This window comes from Botryllus schlosseri, chromosome 7 (assembly GCF_051294905.1).
Source record: "Botryllus schlosseri isolate E-star chromosome 7, Bs_hap1, whole genome shotgun sequence".
Taxonomy (NCBI): domain Eukaryota; kingdom Metazoa; phylum Chordata; class Ascidiacea; order Stolidobranchia; family Styelidae; genus Botryllus; species Botryllus schlosseri.
Window position 1 is genome coordinate 2,797,919 of NC_137242.1, and position 19,168 is coordinate 2,817,086.

General features: G+C 39.1%; 1 protein-coding gene across 3 annotated transcripts in view; it reads right to left on the minus strand.

Moving 5' to 3' along the window:
- Positions 1-322: 322 nt before the first annotated feature.
- LOC145443799 (uncharacterized) overlaps positions 323-19,168 on the minus strand; it is a 47,227-nt gene continuing 28,381 nt past the window's right edge. For all 3 annotated transcript variants that reach the window (XM_080321763.1, XM_080321760.1, XM_080321759.1), the window contains 14 exons: positions 18,854-19,099; positions 17,760-17,936; positions 15,602-15,841; positions 14,194-14,389; positions 13,048-13,238; positions 12,069-12,171; positions 10,315-10,545; positions 8,050-8,263; positions 6,920-7,055; positions 5,692-5,843; positions 4,663-4,754; positions 3,638-3,777; positions 3,402-3,579; positions 323-2,581 (listed from right to left, as the gene is read on the minus strand). In XM_080321763.1, the coding sequence (XP_080177889.1) occupies positions 2,292-2,581; positions 3,402-3,579; positions 3,638-3,777; positions 4,663-4,754; positions 5,692-5,843; positions 6,920-7,055; positions 8,050-8,263; positions 10,315-10,545; positions 12,069-12,171; positions 13,048-13,238; positions 14,194-14,389; positions 15,602-15,841; positions 17,760-17,936; positions 18,854-19,099 (2,586 nt within the window). In that variant the 3' untranslated portion in view covers positions 323-2,291. The remainder of the gene's footprint in view (positions 2,582-3,401; positions 3,580-3,637; positions 3,778-4,662; positions 4,755-5,691; positions 5,844-6,919; positions 7,056-8,049; positions 8,264-10,314; positions 10,546-12,068; positions 12,172-13,047; positions 13,239-14,193; positions 14,390-15,601; positions 15,842-17,759; positions 17,937-18,853; positions 19,100-19,168) is intronic.

Genomic DNA, 19,168 nt, shown 5'->3' on the forward strand with positions numbered 1-19,168 from the left:
ATATATGGCTCGCGAGCCATAGGTTCCCGACCACTGCTTTACAGCTTTTACAGCGAGGCTAATGGACAGTGTTATCAGAAAAGCGGCATAAATGACGCGAAATATGTAATGCGGACGTTGGAGCGGGTCATTCGAGGCCAATCAAAGTGATGGCATTTTTTTTAGTCATCACAAGATTTCCAGGAAATATTTCATTATCAACTGCTTTCAATTTCGGTAAACTAACGTCTATGATTTTTAAAAAGCGCCATCCTTTCCGGATTCCAAAAGATGGTGACCCTAACTTACACCCGTCTGAATCATACAATAACCAGACAACCCATTTCTTTCAACACCAGGCTTTTAATCAACGTCATGAATAATCACCATAACAACAGTACGTTTCAAATTAACATAAATTGAAGCTCTGCGTGGTTTTATATGGCGTTAGTGACCAGAGGTGTTCAACGAATGTAGTCAGCGTTGCTAGAAGTAACGCTGTAAATTTCGAACAATTACAAGTAGAAAACGAAAGATGCTCAAATAGTTTCCAAAATTAGATTCGTTTGAGGGCTCTCATACTTTTAGCAGTTAATCGGCTGCGGTTTCTTTCGCAAGACATATCTTAGCGACTAACACATAAATGATTACAGTACAAACAGGAGGGATCTACGAAAAGAGCTGTGTCACGCGGTTATTCAGACAACTTTATCATAAAAGTGTAAAATTGTTAAGTTGTCTAAAAGAACGATGCTCAACAACTTTTGCTCACTTTCTACCGGTAGAAGCGAAGTTATTGCAGTTGAAAACTTTGGATTCGCAAAAATAACCTGGACGGTGGGCAATGTTCTCTCTAATTTTTCACGAGTCTGCGCGCACTCACCAACTAACTCTGCACCGTCCCTTGGACAACAGTGCGTAGCGAATTTTTTATGCAGAGCTTAGATTTTCTGTGCGCAGAGACCGTGTCAGCACTGCACAGTGCACATTTGCGCACGTGCACAGCTTAGAGGGAACATTCACAGTGGGTAATCCCAGAATTATTAATGAAAATCTCAAATAACTTCGCTTCTATGGGTTGGAAATGCGCGTCAAATTTTGTTTCGCATTGTTTTTGTGGACAACGCAACAATTTCATGGGGTTGACAAGAAAAATTGAAAATTGTTGAGGCATGAGCATAACGTTAATTAAAATTCACAAGACAAAATCACAGCAGCTAATACCCACACACAGTTTCTTACTAACTTGAATTGAAGTCGGACCAATTTGGACGCACGGGAAATCACAGCAGCAATCTACATCTGCTTTCGAAACGAAGGTGTACGAAAAATAATGTACCAGTGAAACAACCACACAGTAATCATAAGTCTAGCGAATTTTCGTACCTCTAGTACAAGTGACGGCAGTGATTAACGTGACGCAGCAAAATGCTTTAGATAGAAGCACTAATTATAAGGCCTGAATTGAGTTTGAGTACTCTTGACCAGAACAAATTTTCGGCATTTCCAAATTAAATTACAACTTACAAGTAGCATTATAGCTAGGGTTGCATTTAAAACAGAAATCAATTTAAAACAAACTTGTTTAAAACACGGCCCTAATTTAAGACATGTTTTTTATTTTTTGTTTTAAGCCATGACGTAACTTATTTTCAATTGTGACGTCATGGTGCATTGACATTGACAATTGAAAATATAGGGTAAATCTAGCTCCTTTGACGAAGTATCTGTACTATTAATGTTGAACCGACTATTTAAAGGGTTCCAACCATCCCATGTCGATATCTGGTGATTGTCCGTAGGCTCATACAACATGTTTTTCGGGAAGTATTAACACAATGATGGAATAATTTTACAGCTGAAAAAACACAATTTTTTTAAAAGGCCTTCGTTTAGAACACTGTTTGACACATGTTTCAAACAAAGTGTTTTAAAACACCGTTTGTTTTAAATGCAACCCCAAATATAGCTACACGTTTTTGTCAAATCAGATTAGAATAAGATTTATTGAATTTGCAAAAACTGACTTAAATTACGAATTAGAAAGAACTACATTAAAATCGAGCTCCGTTCATGTCCAATCAGAGTATATTCTTATAACCATGAGAATGGGAAAAGTCTATAAACCAAGCTTGGCTCGTTTCACACTATGTTCTACTGCAGCATTTTCAGGAAATCCAAAAATGGGAGTTAAAACGAGTGCACGAAAACCTTTCACAAATTAGATCACCGACACTTCGCTTCAATTAGTCTAAATTAGACAATTAATATTATCTAGTTGTCCAAGTCTGCTTTCGACGGTCAATTGGCGGTCACAAATTGACTCGAGATGTATACGTGATCACGTAAGTCGGATAAGCGCTCCAATCTCGAAACACTACATAAATCGTAGGGGTGCCACAATGATCGACCACGCTGTCAAAACGTTCTCCGGTAGAGCTGTTATCCGGTGCGTCAACCATCCAACCACCGCCTTTACAGTAATCTCCCGTTAGTACATCCGCCACAAACATACGTTGTTTCCCTCTGATATCTTTTCTGGCGTAAGATGTCGAGTAGGAGGATTCCGTCGAGAAATAGGTGCCTTTACCGTACATTGTAGCTGAAACGACAAAAAATAAGTGTCATTCACAACAAATTACACAGTCACGATGTACAACATTTAGGTACGGTAAAAGTCGAAACCTAGCTGGCTTCAGGAAATGCGGATATTTTTGTCAACAATGTCGATTATTTGTTCGTACTTTGCATCGTATTTCCCATCGCATTTCACGTAAAAAATTTTAAAACCAACTTTCTTGCAAGTGTGCCACAGGCCGAGAAAGTTCCACCACTATATATTGACAATCCTGTGAATTTTTCAATTTTTACTCAAAACGGTAAGGTTAGAAACAATACTATTACAATACGCATGTTCCTATTGCTAATACATGATGGAATGTATCGTTTTATAACCCTGTTGCCCAGGGTTGCAATGGCTCGAGTCATGACTTGAGTCGCGATTTATTGGTGATTCGACTTGAATCGAGTCAATTTCTGACATATCAAAAATGACTCGTCTTGAGGCAATTTGTGTAATAACTCGACTTGTACTCGAGTCATTACACATGACCAGTCGACCAGTTGAAGAATAGTAACTACCGCATTATTGATATTTCGTCTATCAGTATTGGTGTTTGTAAAATAGGGCCAGACACTGTGTAAAGTGAAGAAAATTACTATTTTACGAATGCGAGGCATTCAATACTACGCAAACAGAATCATAAAAAATATGGGTTGAACAGGATTGGACTCGAAAATGAGCAGTGAACAGAATGACATGGAATAGATCCGACTGACTCTCTCAAGTATCCCTAGTAGTGTAGGCAGGTCAATTTTACCCCCTTAAAACAACGTGCAACACTAGACATTTCATCGCTCACCATTTCGTCCCGCGAAGCTTCGGTTGAAACCCTCCTTGCAAATGGCTTCCACCGTTTCTTTGTCAGTACCATGAAAAAGCCTCATTTCAACATGAGCGGGCGGGGTTTTTCGTTTAGAAATTTCCACTTTTTTCGATTGATATTGCCGATACAGCGACAAGTTCTGAATTCTGTCAATCTGTAATTGGGCGCTGTGTTAAGGCGAATAAGAGAATGGCAAATTATCACGGAATTACTTGTTCCACACTAAAGTAGCAGCCAGTTCGTTTATTCGCAGCGTAAAACAAATTCTCGATATCCCGATACTCGGCAGAATGACGGTCGAGCTTCACCGGTATCATCTTTTCATCGGTCGATATCCAATTTTTAGGCAGATCTGAGCAAAAAGCAACGTAATACTAATACGAAGGGTAGGCATCAACAGACTTCGTGCATGTTAGTAGGGAAGATCAAACTATTAAAATATGATTTTCACATAAAACGAAAACATAGTAATGGATATTTATGGCAAATCATTGTGGCTTTTGCCGTTCCCTTTCAGATACCAGTTGAGAAATGCGAGTCTTCACTTTGACAAGTGCCATTTGTTCGAAACGCAGCAGCCTGATATCAATTGCCTATTTGGAAATGGGCTGATAAATATTGGAGATAGAATTGGCATTTCAGAAAGTCGGCGTTTAGGTTTTGAACCCCAGCCTCTCCTACGCACGCCACTGCACATGACAGAACGCCCCAACCGTCACAATTCTACTACTGATCTGGCATGATTACCTGCAACAAATCAAGGCCAAGACGCTGTGGCCCATTGAAAATGTCTAGGTGGCCTAGTACTGGACCAGGGCCCATAGTTTGGGAACCACTGGACTACAACATCCAACTACTGGGATGTACACTAAAGTGAATGAAGACGACATGAAAAAGACAGGCAGCGAGAATGAAGTGGCATGTGTTGGTGGGCATAATCGATCTAACAGCTGGGGTAAAGTAATCTCAAGCACAGACATAGCATTTGATGCAACAAAGGCACACCGATTTGAAATTGTAGCTACTCGAGAAACTTTTCTTTTGCTGCAGTTGCGACAGTTTTGAAAATCAATTTACTAACCGACAAACTGAGCCTTTTGTGAAGTGTTTTTGCATAAACTTCAAAAGCTGCTCAAGTGAAGAACAGTGACTAGGTAAATAAAGAAGTGTTGAGACAGGAAACAGTTGAAGTTATGCAAGCCATGCGGTAAACTGTGTGTAATTAATAGCAAATTACCAGTAGATATCCCAGACACGATCTCCTGCACTTTTTTTTCTACCTTGGAGGCGTCGTCTTTATTTCCTTGAATTGTGACCGAGTGCACATCGCTAAAATATCACAGCAAGATGAGCTTACATTTAGAATTCATCACACAGAGATCTGATATTATATTTCTATGAGCTACAAACCCCAGCAACGCATGTGACTGGTGCATATTTCACGCCGGCCGATATGCAATAGAAATATTGAGCCTTGACAAATTCACGAAGGTGGTCAAGTAAGGATGTACTACAACTGTCGGAGAGTACTCGAGAGTAGGTTCCACATATTTGTGCTACTTACTCAAGTGGTAATACTTTTAGACTGCTTCAACTTAATAGTATTTTTGACATAACCAATTGCTTTCTACACTTTGGATTTTCAATATATACCTTAATAGTATATTCATATTCAAATAAATCAGATTATTTTCGGCTGACACTTGTCAGCAACCAATAGTAATTTTCTACTTGCAGTTGAGGTAGTCTTGACATGGAATGGAATTGGCTTATTCTACTTTTACATCCATTACTTTGTAATACTTACTGGAAAGTGAATGTGGAGTCTCGGCAGCCTATCTTTAGGGTTTGGCAAAATCAAGCACCCTTGTGTTTTGACTCAGAATCAACTCTTGGGCTTCGAGTCGAGTATGACAATATGAATGGTGAGGAAAGTTAGAATTAGGAACCTCTTATGCAACCAAAAAGAAAATATTGCCAGTTCTAAATCACATTAATGATTATATGGTACATTTTGATCACACCTAAGACATTGCTCAATGCTCATAGTAACAATGTTGCGGGTTGATTATGATTTCACAGATATGTCATTGGCTCATGTTTTGTATGCTTTGATAGAGGTTTCTGTCATTCCACAGTGGACAATAGTATCGAAACCATAATTCTCGATAATAAATTAAATCTTAGTGGCAATGGACATATCATTTCCGTACGAGAAAAATCCTCTCCCACTATTCGACACAAATCATCGCTACTTGTCACTTACTTTTTCTTGTTGACAATAACACGAACGTCGTGTTCCTTTGCCATTTTGTGAATCTCCGACAGATCCGATTCGCTGATTCTCAAAACCGCTTCAGAATCAATAACAACGTTCGTGATGAATCGCTTCACCATTGTTTGCAGTTCCTCAACTGCCTGCAGAAAATTGAAATAAATGATTACAGGCTGCCGTTACAGGTATATCGACTACGAGTTCAGAATTAGGCTTCACTTCAAGTTTCCGAGTATAATTATTTAGAACTTCGTAACAGTATGGATGATGTTGAAAGTTGAAATATGTACCTTCTAATTAGTTCTCAAAGAAAATATTGCCAGTTCTGAATCATATTATGAATGATTTGGTGTTTTGTCGACCACACGTATATCATTGCACTTTGTGAAAATGTTTGCTGCGTGTTGATCATGACTTAAAGAAATAGCGACTGTTGCCACAAACTCAGCCACTGATTACAAACTTGTACTAACGATCAATTTAATGGTTGATGGTCAACTAACTACCGGTAGTGGTTTTATGAGTAGTTTTAGCTCTAGCTGCTGATTTTGAAATGTGAGTAATTCTAGTTATTGATGCGCATTAAAAAAATCTATTTGATGAACCACCAGAATACGCGTGTTGTCGTTTGGCGTGAATCGTGATACCAGTGTTCTGTTGTGTCACCTTCTTGCACCCAATACTAGTTCAGACTCATCACTACTAAAAGTGGCATAGCCAAGGTATTTGGGGGTAGCAACTCCTCACATTTCAAACTCGAAACCCCATCGTTTTAAAGTGCCGATTCAATCTCTGACATTTCTTAGCTCATTTGCAAATCAGAATCAATTTAGTTGCGGATCTTTAAAGATCGTTAGTTATAGCTTTAGTTGCGCATTTTGAAAATCGAGTAGTTTTTGCAAGTATGCCTCTGGCAAACAATCTGTATTGAGCCTCATGACTAACAATTTGAATAGTTCTAGATCTTGCTGCAGATTTTGAATAGTGAGTTGTTCTAGCTCTAGTTGAGCATTTACAAAATTTAGTAGTTTGCACAAGTCTGACTGACAAGCGAAATTGCGAAATCCATCCCAGTGCCAGTCGGAAGGAAGCCCTGGGTACGGTCATGGCAGGAATAGCATGTAGCCAAACAATTATGCTACCTCTACACGGGAAAAGACAATGAAGAAGCTGAATTTAATGAAAAACTAGGGATTTTATTTCATAATACGAACAGCACCTTGTTAAGGTTGTCTTTGCTATCAGCAGACACGGTGACCTTGGCGTGTTGCCCTGTCGCAGCCCCGGCAGCTTCGGATGGCGCGGTCGAAGCAGGAGCGGCCTTTGGGGGCGGTTCCGGTACTGGCTCCGGAGATCTGAACAAATGCAAGTTTCATACCCACCAAGAGTGACACCAAACCCAATAGTTTAAACAGACCCAAATATTTTGAGGCTTTGCGATTACAAGGGCTGGGAGTGATTCGATTCAGAATCGAATATTAGCTTTCGAGTTGGCTATTCCATTATCACTCATTAAGAACATGGAAATTTAAATATGTGCCTTTTATGCTACCAGATAGGAAATAATGCGAGTTCTTGACCACATAAAGATAATTTGGTATTTGTTCGACCACCTATTGCAGTGGTTCTCAACCTTTTTTCAGACACGCCCCCCTTTATGATAGTGAAAAATTTCGCGCCCCCTTATTGTCATATCACAAAATTCAACCGGGATGCTAGCAACCCCAACAGATTGTTTGATGGCATGGAATGTTATGACTGTTGATGAGAGAATAAAAAGTATGAAATTCGGTTAATATATATAGAAACCCACGTGAATTGGAGGTAAATCGTGCGGAGCGCGAACAAAATTTTTCAGTTGACGGCTTCTTCGCGCCCCCCTTCAGATGTTTCACGTCCCCCAGGTTGAGAACCACTGACCTATTGCATCGTACTTTGTGACAAAAGCTGTTAAGTTTCTCACAGCATCACTGATATATTATTTCCACTAACCTATGTAGCTTTGTACTAAAATATGTAGTTTTAAAGATGATGATATACTCAGCGTGTCGCATATCTCTAGCAGTTTATTGGAGCTGGCCACTTCTGAAATTGCGATTAACGCAATTTGACTGGATAACACTCCGAATAGGCACAATTTTCGAAACTATATCCAGTCATCTTGACGCAGGGACTATTTTGCCCAGCGGTCATGACGATTTCACTCGTAAAGTGACGCAAGCATGTCGCAAAACTACTTTCTGCTTTAGAAAATCAAAACTAAGTAGTGTGAGTAAGAAAAACCAATTTGAGTATTTGGAAAAAACAAAAGTGCTTCGTTACTGACCACCTCTGAAGCTCTGATCTTACATGAAAGAGAAAAATCGACGAATGAGCGCTATGATGCCCGGCTTTTCCTCCACCGGAGCGAGCTCCTGTTTCAGGATATTCTCATAAAGTGCAACGACCGATCTCCCATACAGCACGACAACGATTTTTTTCAAGTCCGAGCTCTCGGCTTCGAATTTTTCGAATGATTTTCTCATGGCTACGGCGACATCTTCATTATTCCAACCGCCATTACCTTTAAAGAGAAAGAGGGTTGAAAATAAGTCACCTTTGCATTGCCAAACGGCAAGCATCCACATTCCATCCCAAAAACGGTAGGGCCTTCCTATTGGAGTTGTGCAGAACGCTGTAGGACTGTCACGACCCATTTTTGAGTTAAAATACAAGCAAAGTCTCAATTAACGGACCACGATACGACACACCTATTTTGTCTACCGACATATGTCATTTCACTTCTGTTTCTTTTATTCAGTGCACATTAGGGCTCTTCAAAAATGACTTTTTTTCTCAAATCGTACCGGCTACTTGATAAAATTGTTAGGTTACCTAATTTAAGCCTACACAGCAAATTTGGTTCAATTCGAACCAGTAGCCGCACTGCTACAGGAGAAGAAAGTTTCTATTCATTATATAAAAGTAAATAGCAAAAAATTTAAAAATTCTCTGTTCACCCCATGAAAGTGTAAGGTTGTGTATAGAAACGATGCTCACCAAATTTGGTTAAATTCTAACCAGTGGAAGCGGAGTAATTGCCGTCGAAAAATTTGGATTTGAATAAAATAGTATTTACGGTGGGCACCATTATAATAAATAATTAAAGAGTTGGCCACGGTAAATACTATTTTATTCATTTAATTCATTTTTCGACGGCCATAACTTCGCTTCAACTGGTTGGAATTGAACCAAATTTTTGCTATTTATTTTTATATAATAAATAGAAACTTTCTTCTCCTGTAGCTATGCGGCTAGTGGTTGGAATTGAACCAAATTTGGTGTGTAGATTTAAATAAGATAACCTAACAATTTTATCAAGTAGCCAGTACGATTTGAGAAAAAAAGTCATTTCTGAAGAGCCTTAGTGTACATTAGAGCAAATCATCAAATTTTACTAGATAACCCATGAAATTGCTATCAGATTTGGCGCAATACCAATTCACAGAATCAAGGTTTTTGGAGTTGAAAATTTTGAGTCAAGTCGAATCATTCTTGATTCACCACCGAGTCCGAGTCGGAGTCAGAAAGCAACCGATTAAGTATGACTCATAGTGTTCAAACTCAAGTCAGAGTCCAAGTCATAGTGTTAACTGTTCAGTATCGAGTTCAAGTCAGGTTCAACTCACTTCAACTCTTGGGTGAAATCAAATGTCTCGGAGTCATAATATACTAATTTTTCTCACTCATGTTTATTCAAACAGATAACAGACAGTCTCTGGGCTTATTTTTCAATTATCGGTTCTGATATATGAGACTTGTATAGGTCACATAGAATATGTCGAGTCATATGACTAGGATGAGTCAAGCGCAATGACTTGAGTACCAGTCGAGATTGACTCAAGTCGAGTCAATTTCCACTTTTAAGAAAATGACTCAAGTCAAGTCGAGGCAACGAAAAATTAAGACTCGACTCGAGCCATGATTCCAGTCATTACAACCCTGCCGTAAATACTCCCCCCCCCCCAGCATTCAAAACTTCAATCATACCGCATCTCCCCGTCAATACCATCCAATGTCAGTTTGGCAATTAAAAATTATCTCATTACATAACTTGTGCGGTCATTATAACCGCCCCTTACATCATGCTTGACGAAATAGCTCTCTTTCACTCTATCTCTAATCAAACAAAGGACCCGTTCCATTAGGACCCCCAACTATTCCCAGCCAGACTGGGACAACTAGATAATTGCAGTTGTCTAATTAGACTAATTAGAGCGAAATGTCAGCGATCTAGTTCTAATCTAATTTGTTAAATGTTTCTACGTTCTAAATTTAGTTCCGACGCAATTTCTGGTTTTTCTGAAAATGCTACAGGTGAACTGTATAGTGAGAAAAGAGTCAAGTTTGCTGTACAGATATCCTTATAAGAATGAACTCTGTGATTTGAAGTGAAATGATTTCAGTGATTTAATCTAATTTGGAAATACCTGTGTAGCTATAATTCTAATTCTTATGTAATTTGGAAAAAAAGTGTTTATCTATAACTCTAATTCCAGTGTATTTTGGAAAAAATTATACAGCTATAATTCTAATTCAAATCCAATTTAGAAATGTTGGAAATTTGGTCCCAACCTCCTCCAAGAGCGGGCAAAGCGATGCTTTTCATTTTCATTCCGTCAGCGTGTCTCAATATCTTCACCAATAGGTCCTCCATGGATTCGTTCGTTTTCGGTATCGCCACGTGAATGATCTTTCGACATTTCAAGTTGCCTGCGTCGCTGTACCGGATATCGGCGTCTACGGTGATCATACTGTTTCGAAGATCTTCACCGGCTTCACGGAATACGGCACGAGACAAGGGACCTGTCGAAAAAGTCTATTATATTGTATGGAAAACTCCAGAGGATGCCAGTAACGAAGTACTTCTAACAGGGTTACAATGACTCGAGTCGAAATTTTTCTTTGACTCGACTTGACTCAAGTCATTTTATTAAACATGGAAAATGACTCGAGTCAGAATATCTACTGACTCGGCTTGTACTCGAGAGAGAGAGATATGATTTTCTTTTTCGCCTGCACCATCGAGATGCTTTGACAACGGAGTTGCGATACGGCCCCATGAGGTCATCTAGTCTGCGCCCCCGTTTTTTTTTCTCCTCCATGCTATCCGTGATTGCTGAGCGCCTAGCAGGGTAGCTGCGGATACCAATTTTCGAGTCTTTGGTATGACCCGGCCGGGGATCGAACCCACGACCTACCGCTCGAGAAGCCGGACGCATTACCATTACACTATCTCGCTCGAGTCATACGTCTTGATTCAAACTCGTTTATCAGTACTGATACTTGTTGTTGTTGATGAGTATCATTTGATTGGTGATTTTTACTCAATGGTTTTGTTCGCCATTTTTGCGATAATTGTTCAATGTTCATGTATTAGATGACTGCATTCGTTAATAGAGTGAAAACTGATACTTGATAACATGTTAAGAGTGGAAAAAGTCAGTAATTATGAATGTGAGGCATTCGATATCACACAAGAGTTTCCAAAAAGTGAGTTTAATCTGATTTGAACTCGATAATGAACTGTGAACACTGTGGTTTTGACTCGAGTCTCCACACTATGACTCAGACTTCATCCTTTGCTCACTGACATGGACTTGGCTTTTGGTGCTGAGTTAAAAATGACTCAATTTGACTCGAGTCAAACATATAACATATGGTTGACTTGTGAGTCGGAACCTTGGGACTTGGTTACAAACTGACTTCTACCTTTTTAGAGTACACTATTAGGTGTTGCATACTTCTACTAATGGTTACATTTTATAATACTTTCACTTCTACAGTTTTACTACTTACTAATTACAATTTAGATTTTCAAAAGGAGTTTGAGGATGAGTTTGTCTCATTTTTACGAGTGGAACTGTCATAGGAGATGTGTGAAATAGCCCCTGTTTCACGGTATCCAAATTCAAACATCACACCTCTTTGTAGCTTTGTTAGAGATTTTACGTTAGTCGCGAAGATCCATCTCTCAATTTTGAAAGTGTTCGACTCCGATTAACTGCTAAAAGCATGCAAACCTACAAACAAATCAACATCTTGAAAATACATACTGGAGTGCTCTACATACTTCCTTTTGTGCCTCAACTGAAGTAGTTTAACGTCTTTGAAATCGCTACTAAAACTTATAATTGAGTAGAAATTCAAGCCTTCTATTTCGACTTGAGTAGTAACATGATTACTTTGACCACCTCTTCTAATGAAAGCATATTGTTCACCACACTGTCAAGTGAGGGTGCTAGAAAAGTCGCAATTGTAACGACTCGATTGAACACACCACATTCAATGCATCTGGGAAAGGAAATTGCAAGGCCAAAGACACCCACCATCAAACGAAAAACTTTTGTTGGTGGTATTCACGATCACATCCACATCTTCTTTTGTGATATCACCATCCTTGATTTCGTATGTGATGCTTCCGATGGATTTCTGAATAAGACACGCCGCAACTTGTAGCGTTCACAAATTGCAAAACATATGGCTCCTAATAGCGTTTAGCTGGATATAAACTCAAGTGAGTCGTGTCAACACAATTAGGAGATCCCCACAATTATTATGGGTGATAGCTGAGTAACAGAAAAAAAGTTGTCCAGAGTAACACATTGACACGCTATATTTGAATCAATTGAGTGTGTCACATGGATACCTGTATAAACTTGAGCTCAACTTGAATAATATTAGTGACTCAAATGACTATAATTGGCATTGTTACTAAAATTAACACTAATTTTCATTTCAGACTCCGATCGTGCATACCAAATATTATCATTTTACACTTTTATGATTATATTCTAGTATTAGCGTTACCATAGGACTATAGGAAGTTGTGTACTTTTGTCGCAGGTAAGTCATGGATACTAGTGCTACAAATCAGGTCTTAGGTCTGCCCCGGCCATGGATCGAGCCCACGATCTACCGACCAAGGAGCCAGACGGTGCACCATTTCGCTATCAATAGTATTTCTTTAATACATTCTTGTACGTAAGTCATATGTGGCATATGCGACGTGGTATATACAGTATGTAAGTCACATATGCAACGTGGCATTTCCGGTACTAGAGTAATATTGAAATACGGCATATCTAGTATGAAAGTCACATATGCGACGTGGTATATCCAGTAAGAGGGTAATATTGAAACACGGTGTATCGAGAATGAAAGTCACATATGCAGTGTGGTATATTTAGCACCAAAGTCACATATGCAACGTGGTATGTCTAGTGTGAAAGTCATGTAAGAAACATGGTATATCCAGTACGAAAGTCACATGCCATATATCTGACACGAATCGGTGTCGATACACACCTTGGGAAGCTGAATAAATATCTCATCACCGAATTCCGTATCTTGCAATCGATCGATTTGCACGCCGCAATTGCAATTTATTTCAACCTCTTCGATAAGACACCTCGTCGTAGCCTCCTTCAAAAGCTTATAGACCCCATACTTCTCGATTGACCATTCTTTTACAGATATAGAATCGATGAGAGTTTTCACTGCAAAATAAAACGGCTCACTTTGGGGCTTGAATAAACGTTAAGTTCAGGAGTAGTTTCTCATCATTGCAAAATTCCGTCTTTTGTAGCTAGGATAATTGATTTTTTTTACTGACCGACTACTTTTTTGGATATTTTGCCTACTTGAATTACTTACTCAGGTGGTTATGGTTTTAGGCTACTTCCACTTCTAGTGAACAGTTTTTCGAAAGAAAACTATCTACTTTATATAATGCGTATTTTCCAAAGTAGAACATAGTTTCGGGATACGTTTTATCATTTTTATGAGTGAGAGTGAGTGTTATACCAATTGGCAAAAATGTACCCTAGAGTTTTAAACGAAGCCGCCTACGATCAACGGCTGAAAGCACAGATCCCAGACCAAGTCTACTTTAAGATGCCATATTTTGAAGAGATCTGGAAAAGAGGACACTTTTAGAAATCACAAAACTTATAGTCTCGGACGAGAAAACACTAACTTTAAAAATTTTCATGAGAAATACTGCTGTGTTGCTTAAAAAAAGGTGATTTTCCAACTCGACACCTGGAAGACCCGTTATGGTTGATTTTTTAGTCAAATTTGCTTTCATTCCCACCGATACATCCAGATTTCGCGTCAGTTATGATGCTTTCAAGTTCTGCCTGTACAATCGCCTGCCTGTCAAAGCTATGGGGAGGACGAATTGCCAAAAAGGATACCATTTGAGCGTCCTCGGAGGACGTTTACGATTTCTTGTAAAAGGAGGGAAAATTCCCCCACGGAATACGTATGGTAACCCTGAGCAATTTACTTGAGTACTTTTCAGGGCATTATCCACCTTAATTCGAAGAAATTTAGGTCGTGGAAATCATGAATTCAATTTTTAATCGAGTAGAAATTTAAGACGTTGCTTTTAGCAGAGATCTTCGACCAATTCTGCTCCCCATATTGGTGAAACATGTCAAGTGAATTTACCTTTTTGGACCTTCCCCTCTTTTCCCGTTATCTCGATCCCAGCATCGCTATTCCGATATTTAACGTCTCGCAGAATTCTTCTTTGCTTGCTCAGTTCCAACCATTTGAAGGCAGAATTGGCAGCTTGGACGACCAGCGTTATTTCCTTACTGTCATCAACTGAAAGGGATTCGTGCGCCAAGCTCACGGCGCTTTCCTGTAAACAGATAAGCGTGGAACTAGTAAAGATGTACAGAATCAGAATGTCGGACTTTAATCAGAAAGAGATTTAGCAAGTATTTTTGAAACAGGAATGGATCGTATTTATGCCCGACTGTCAGATTCACGATCAGGACAAGATTCTAAATTTTTAATGCAGGAAAGTTGACTTTTTGCCTCTTTATTTTGGTGTTTCGTATGAAATCGACTGGTTTCGGCATTGCACCAATATTTCGAAGCAAACTGCAAGGTATCACCGATGTAGAATCAGAAGAATATCTACAAGGGCGATTCATTATATTGTTCGTTAAAAAAACGGTGCACGCCAAATTTCACTCAATCACGACCAGTAGAATCAAGTAATTTCAAATTGGAATCTCGCCAATTTTTGGACGTAATAGAAAGCACAGTGGCAAATTTCGTCACTTTATCCACGACTATACAACCAGATACGCGTTTCAGTCAAGTCTGAAGCCTGATGCTTTTTCAATGCGTTTTCATCACAAGAAAGGAATGTGATGCTTGATAAGACGTTGTGACAAATTTGGTGTGTACAGTTCGTTCAGGCCAGTGGTTACAAATGCACGGGTCACAACCCCAAATTTGATTCGCCCGATTATTTTTTAGGTCGCTTGTTTTCAGGCATATAAATATCGTAAGAATTTGATCAGTAAAGGTATCGGTATGTTTGGGTCGCAACATTTTACTAGTCTGAATTTCACTAGTTTTCTTGACTGGGTCGCCGTGAAACTGTGGCGGGAATCGGTGCTAACAGTTTGAGTGAAATTCGAAAACAAAACATTTCTATTTGAACATTACTAATGTAAGCAGGGTCCATATCAGATCAGGATTCCATTTTATCAAACAATATCGGATTAGGATCCAAACAATCCAAGATTTTCATGACGTCACAACACGGTGGCAGCGACTAAGAACTATAATCTGCAACTGCTAGACAGGGATTATTGATATATTTCTTACATCTTACAGATGTAGCCTTTCTAGTTTATTGCATATGCATTATGCAAGTACGGCGATGGCTGTAAAGGTGCATACCTAACTAAATGCTCTGAAGTTTTGGAAACACGGCTTAATCCAGATGTCGTGTCTTTTGAATATAGGCTGAATATAGCGGAGTTCTCGGTATAGCTGCTAATTATCGATTTTATCAGCATGGCCAACAAATTTGGATAGCCAAGAGAAAGCACACCTCTTTAATAGTCTCCCTTAGCGACTTCTCCATAGCATCTACGAGAGAGTTGATGCCAATGATAAGCAGACTATTCTCCTCGTCGATCCAACGCACTGCAACATTGCTGCCAGACTTGGCCAGCGTCATGCAGAAGCCTCTCATTGAGTGACCAACATCGATTTTTGAGAATTTGTAGCGGAGAAAAAAGTGCTCGATTTTAACTCTGCATTTCTCCTCCCACTTCGCGGTGGACTCGGTCTGAAGGTAATGATAATCCGTAATCTTATGATAAAATGAACAATACACATTTTGTATCAGAATCGACCTGCTGCAATAAGCACAATATGCACTTTATTCAGTATCAAATCAAACATGGTATATAAAGCAAGTTTAATATAACAGTTGCAAATTTTGACTCGAGTCAAGTCAATCGATTGTTGGTGGTGACTCAAGTCAAGTCAGGTCAAGTGACGAGTCAAGTCACAATTCATATTAAAACCAGCCGACGAGTAATGAACATAGAACCCATATTAAAATTCGATTTCAAAGAGTGGTTCTTAAACTGACGGGGGGAGGGGTTGCGAGGTTGTTATCACGAGAGAGCGCGCAGATCATATTACAGTACAGCGGGAGATCTCTCCATTTTGCGCTCAAACACGAACACTTGAACAGTGAAGATACACAAATGAATTAATAGTCTGTTGCCGTTTGTATCAATTTTCAGGCCATCCTGCTTTTGCACATGATCTGAATTAATTTTGCTTTAAATCAATATGATATCTACTGTCTGCCAAGATGGTGTAGTATTTTTGATGTGTGGAGATCGTAAAGACCAATTAACGCTCAAACTTGTGCGATTGTATCACATGAATAACAGTGGCCCGGCGCAGGCTCAGGCTCGCAATCAAAATGCATTCCTAAATGCGTTTGCAGTGCAAAAGTGACAAATGCGAATTGTCCAGGACAAGACTATAACTTCTCGTCATTACACATTACATCGAACATTGATAGCACTATCACTCGCTGCCAGTCACGGAGTGGCCTGATTTTATTAGCCTCCGATGTTTTTACTACTGGCCTAGCGCATTAAAACAGGACAATCAGCAGATGCGCCAGACGCCTGTGACACGAAAAGACTGGAAATCCTGAAAACTACACAACAACCGAACTAAATCATCGCAAATTGAATCAATACATGATAGATTACACGTCACAGATTTGATTAGTACAATCCGTTTTGATACTGTAGAGACCTGATATCTCTGAAGATACGAGCCTAGGTCGCGTGCTTATTTGAACGGGCAATAGCGAGATCTTCGGAGGCAATGCAAAATGACACACTAATCACTCCCGTTGTCACAGACGAGAGAGAAATAGAAGAAAAAGGGGTATCGTCGAATTTATTTTTCTGTGTAATTGCTCATTGGGCATCTAATCACGGATGAGCATTGAGTAATTATAATAAGATAATAACAGAGAGCTAGATTTTGGATTCAAGAGGAGGGAGAGTTGCGCTTGGGAACGGGGGGGATATTGGACACCGATTACCCCCCTGTCTACGCCCCTGCTTGTTAGTAATAATTCGGTGACATCGATACCAGATTCCGAGAAAGCATAAAAGTGATCACTCAGTTTAGAGTTTTCTGAATAAAGGGATCAAATGGCAGAGACGAAGAAAACGTCAATGCAAAACCTTTATATGCAAATTACATAGACAATATAATAGTTACAAAATGAGTCTGACACCGCTGAACTTGAGTTTTTTTGGCAAGACAACATACTTTTTACAATTAGAATTTTGAAAAAGTATGAAGATGTTTTGCGATGAGTTTGTAGTACTTTTACGAATGAAATTGCTAGTAAGAGTCGCTAAATAGCCCCTGTATCTCAGTGACGGAATATATTTTCAACCATCGCACCTATTTGTCAATCAGTTAGCGTTAGTCCGAAAAGGGCATGATGAAATTTCTAAGCTCGTCCACTCAGATTAGCTGCTAAAGGTATCTACTTTTTCAAAGTACGTACTGAGTACTTTCATTTGAAGTAGTTTGACATGTCTTCGAGATCGCTAATTTTACTTGGAATCGAGTAGAAATGTATGGTATTACAATTTTGACTACTTTCACTATTTTTGTTTAGTTTTAAAATTATTACAGAAAACATAGCGAAACACAACCTCAAATATATCCCCGAGAATCGTGAAACTGTCTCTGGTGTCTTTGTCCAAAGCAGGGGAGCCAAGCGGCCTCATATGCTCCACAAGATTTTCCATCTGTTCGATATTTTCTGTGACAAAAGCCGCAATTTCCGGATCTTTGCACTGATAACGCATCGTCACGTTTTTCTTTTTGTGCTGTTACGAAGATGAAAGGAACGTCAGAAACGTTACATAGGAAATCGTCAACTGTGGATCTATTCAAGTAGGTGTCTTTATTTTGTACTAAAAAGAATGAGGATTATAATGAGACCTAATGATCATATGAAATATGGATATAAACAAAATTAACCAGCCCCTCCCTAATTATGGATTTCTTCTATGCTAGGCACTAAACCCCCTAAACTTCAACACGGCATTCCGTTACTTTCAGTTTAAAATATTGTCATATTTCACATAAATAGCAAAGTCACACATCTCAAGGTAGGTACTGTTTTCGGAACAATTTCAGCGTCAAAATTGATAGAGTTTTGATTTTCAAGATCATTCATCACCAGATTCCTTCACTTCGAGTTTAAAATATTGTCGCATTTTGCATAAATAACAACGTCACATATCATAAGGGAGGTACCGTTTTCTGAACAATTTCAGCGTCAAAATTGATAGCAATTGCGTTTTCAAATCCATTCATTTTAAATTTCCTTCACTTCCAGTTTGAAACATTGTGGTATTCCGCATAAATAACAAGGTCGCATATCTCAAGGTAGGCAACTGTTTTCGAAAGAATTTCAGCGTCAAAATTGATAACTTCTGCATTTTTAAGATCATTGATATCAAGATTCCTTCATTTCAGTTTGAAATATTGTCGTATTTCGCATAAATAACAAAGTCACATATCTCAAGGTAGGCACTGTTGCAGGACCATCTTAGCGCCCAAGTTAATAGCATTTGCAATTTCAAAGTTCCTTCATTTCCAGTTTGAAATATTGCCTTATTTCCCATAAATAACAAAGTCACATATTTCAAGGTAGGTACTGTTTCCGAAAGAATTGTAGCATAAAAAATGATAACATACAAGATAAAAACGATGGAGAAAAATACAACATACTACTCACCTCCAAATCGTAGAGCACAGCTCGTAGCCGCTGGACTTCATTATGAGCGAAATCCTCACAACCGTACACGACCAGACAACTGTCCTCCTGGCACCATTCCACAGATACCTCATCACTCTGCCGGATCTGCTTGCGCATATCCCCGTGGTAGATCAGCGGCACGTTGACCTTGGTACAATTCAATTTCTGCAGGATTTCGTCAAGAGCCTTCTCGCAATCGGTTTTCCAGTCTTCCACCGAATCCACCTGACAACGGTGATCACATATTCATTAGTGCTGGACACAAAGATTCGAGTCGAGTGATGAGAGAGATTT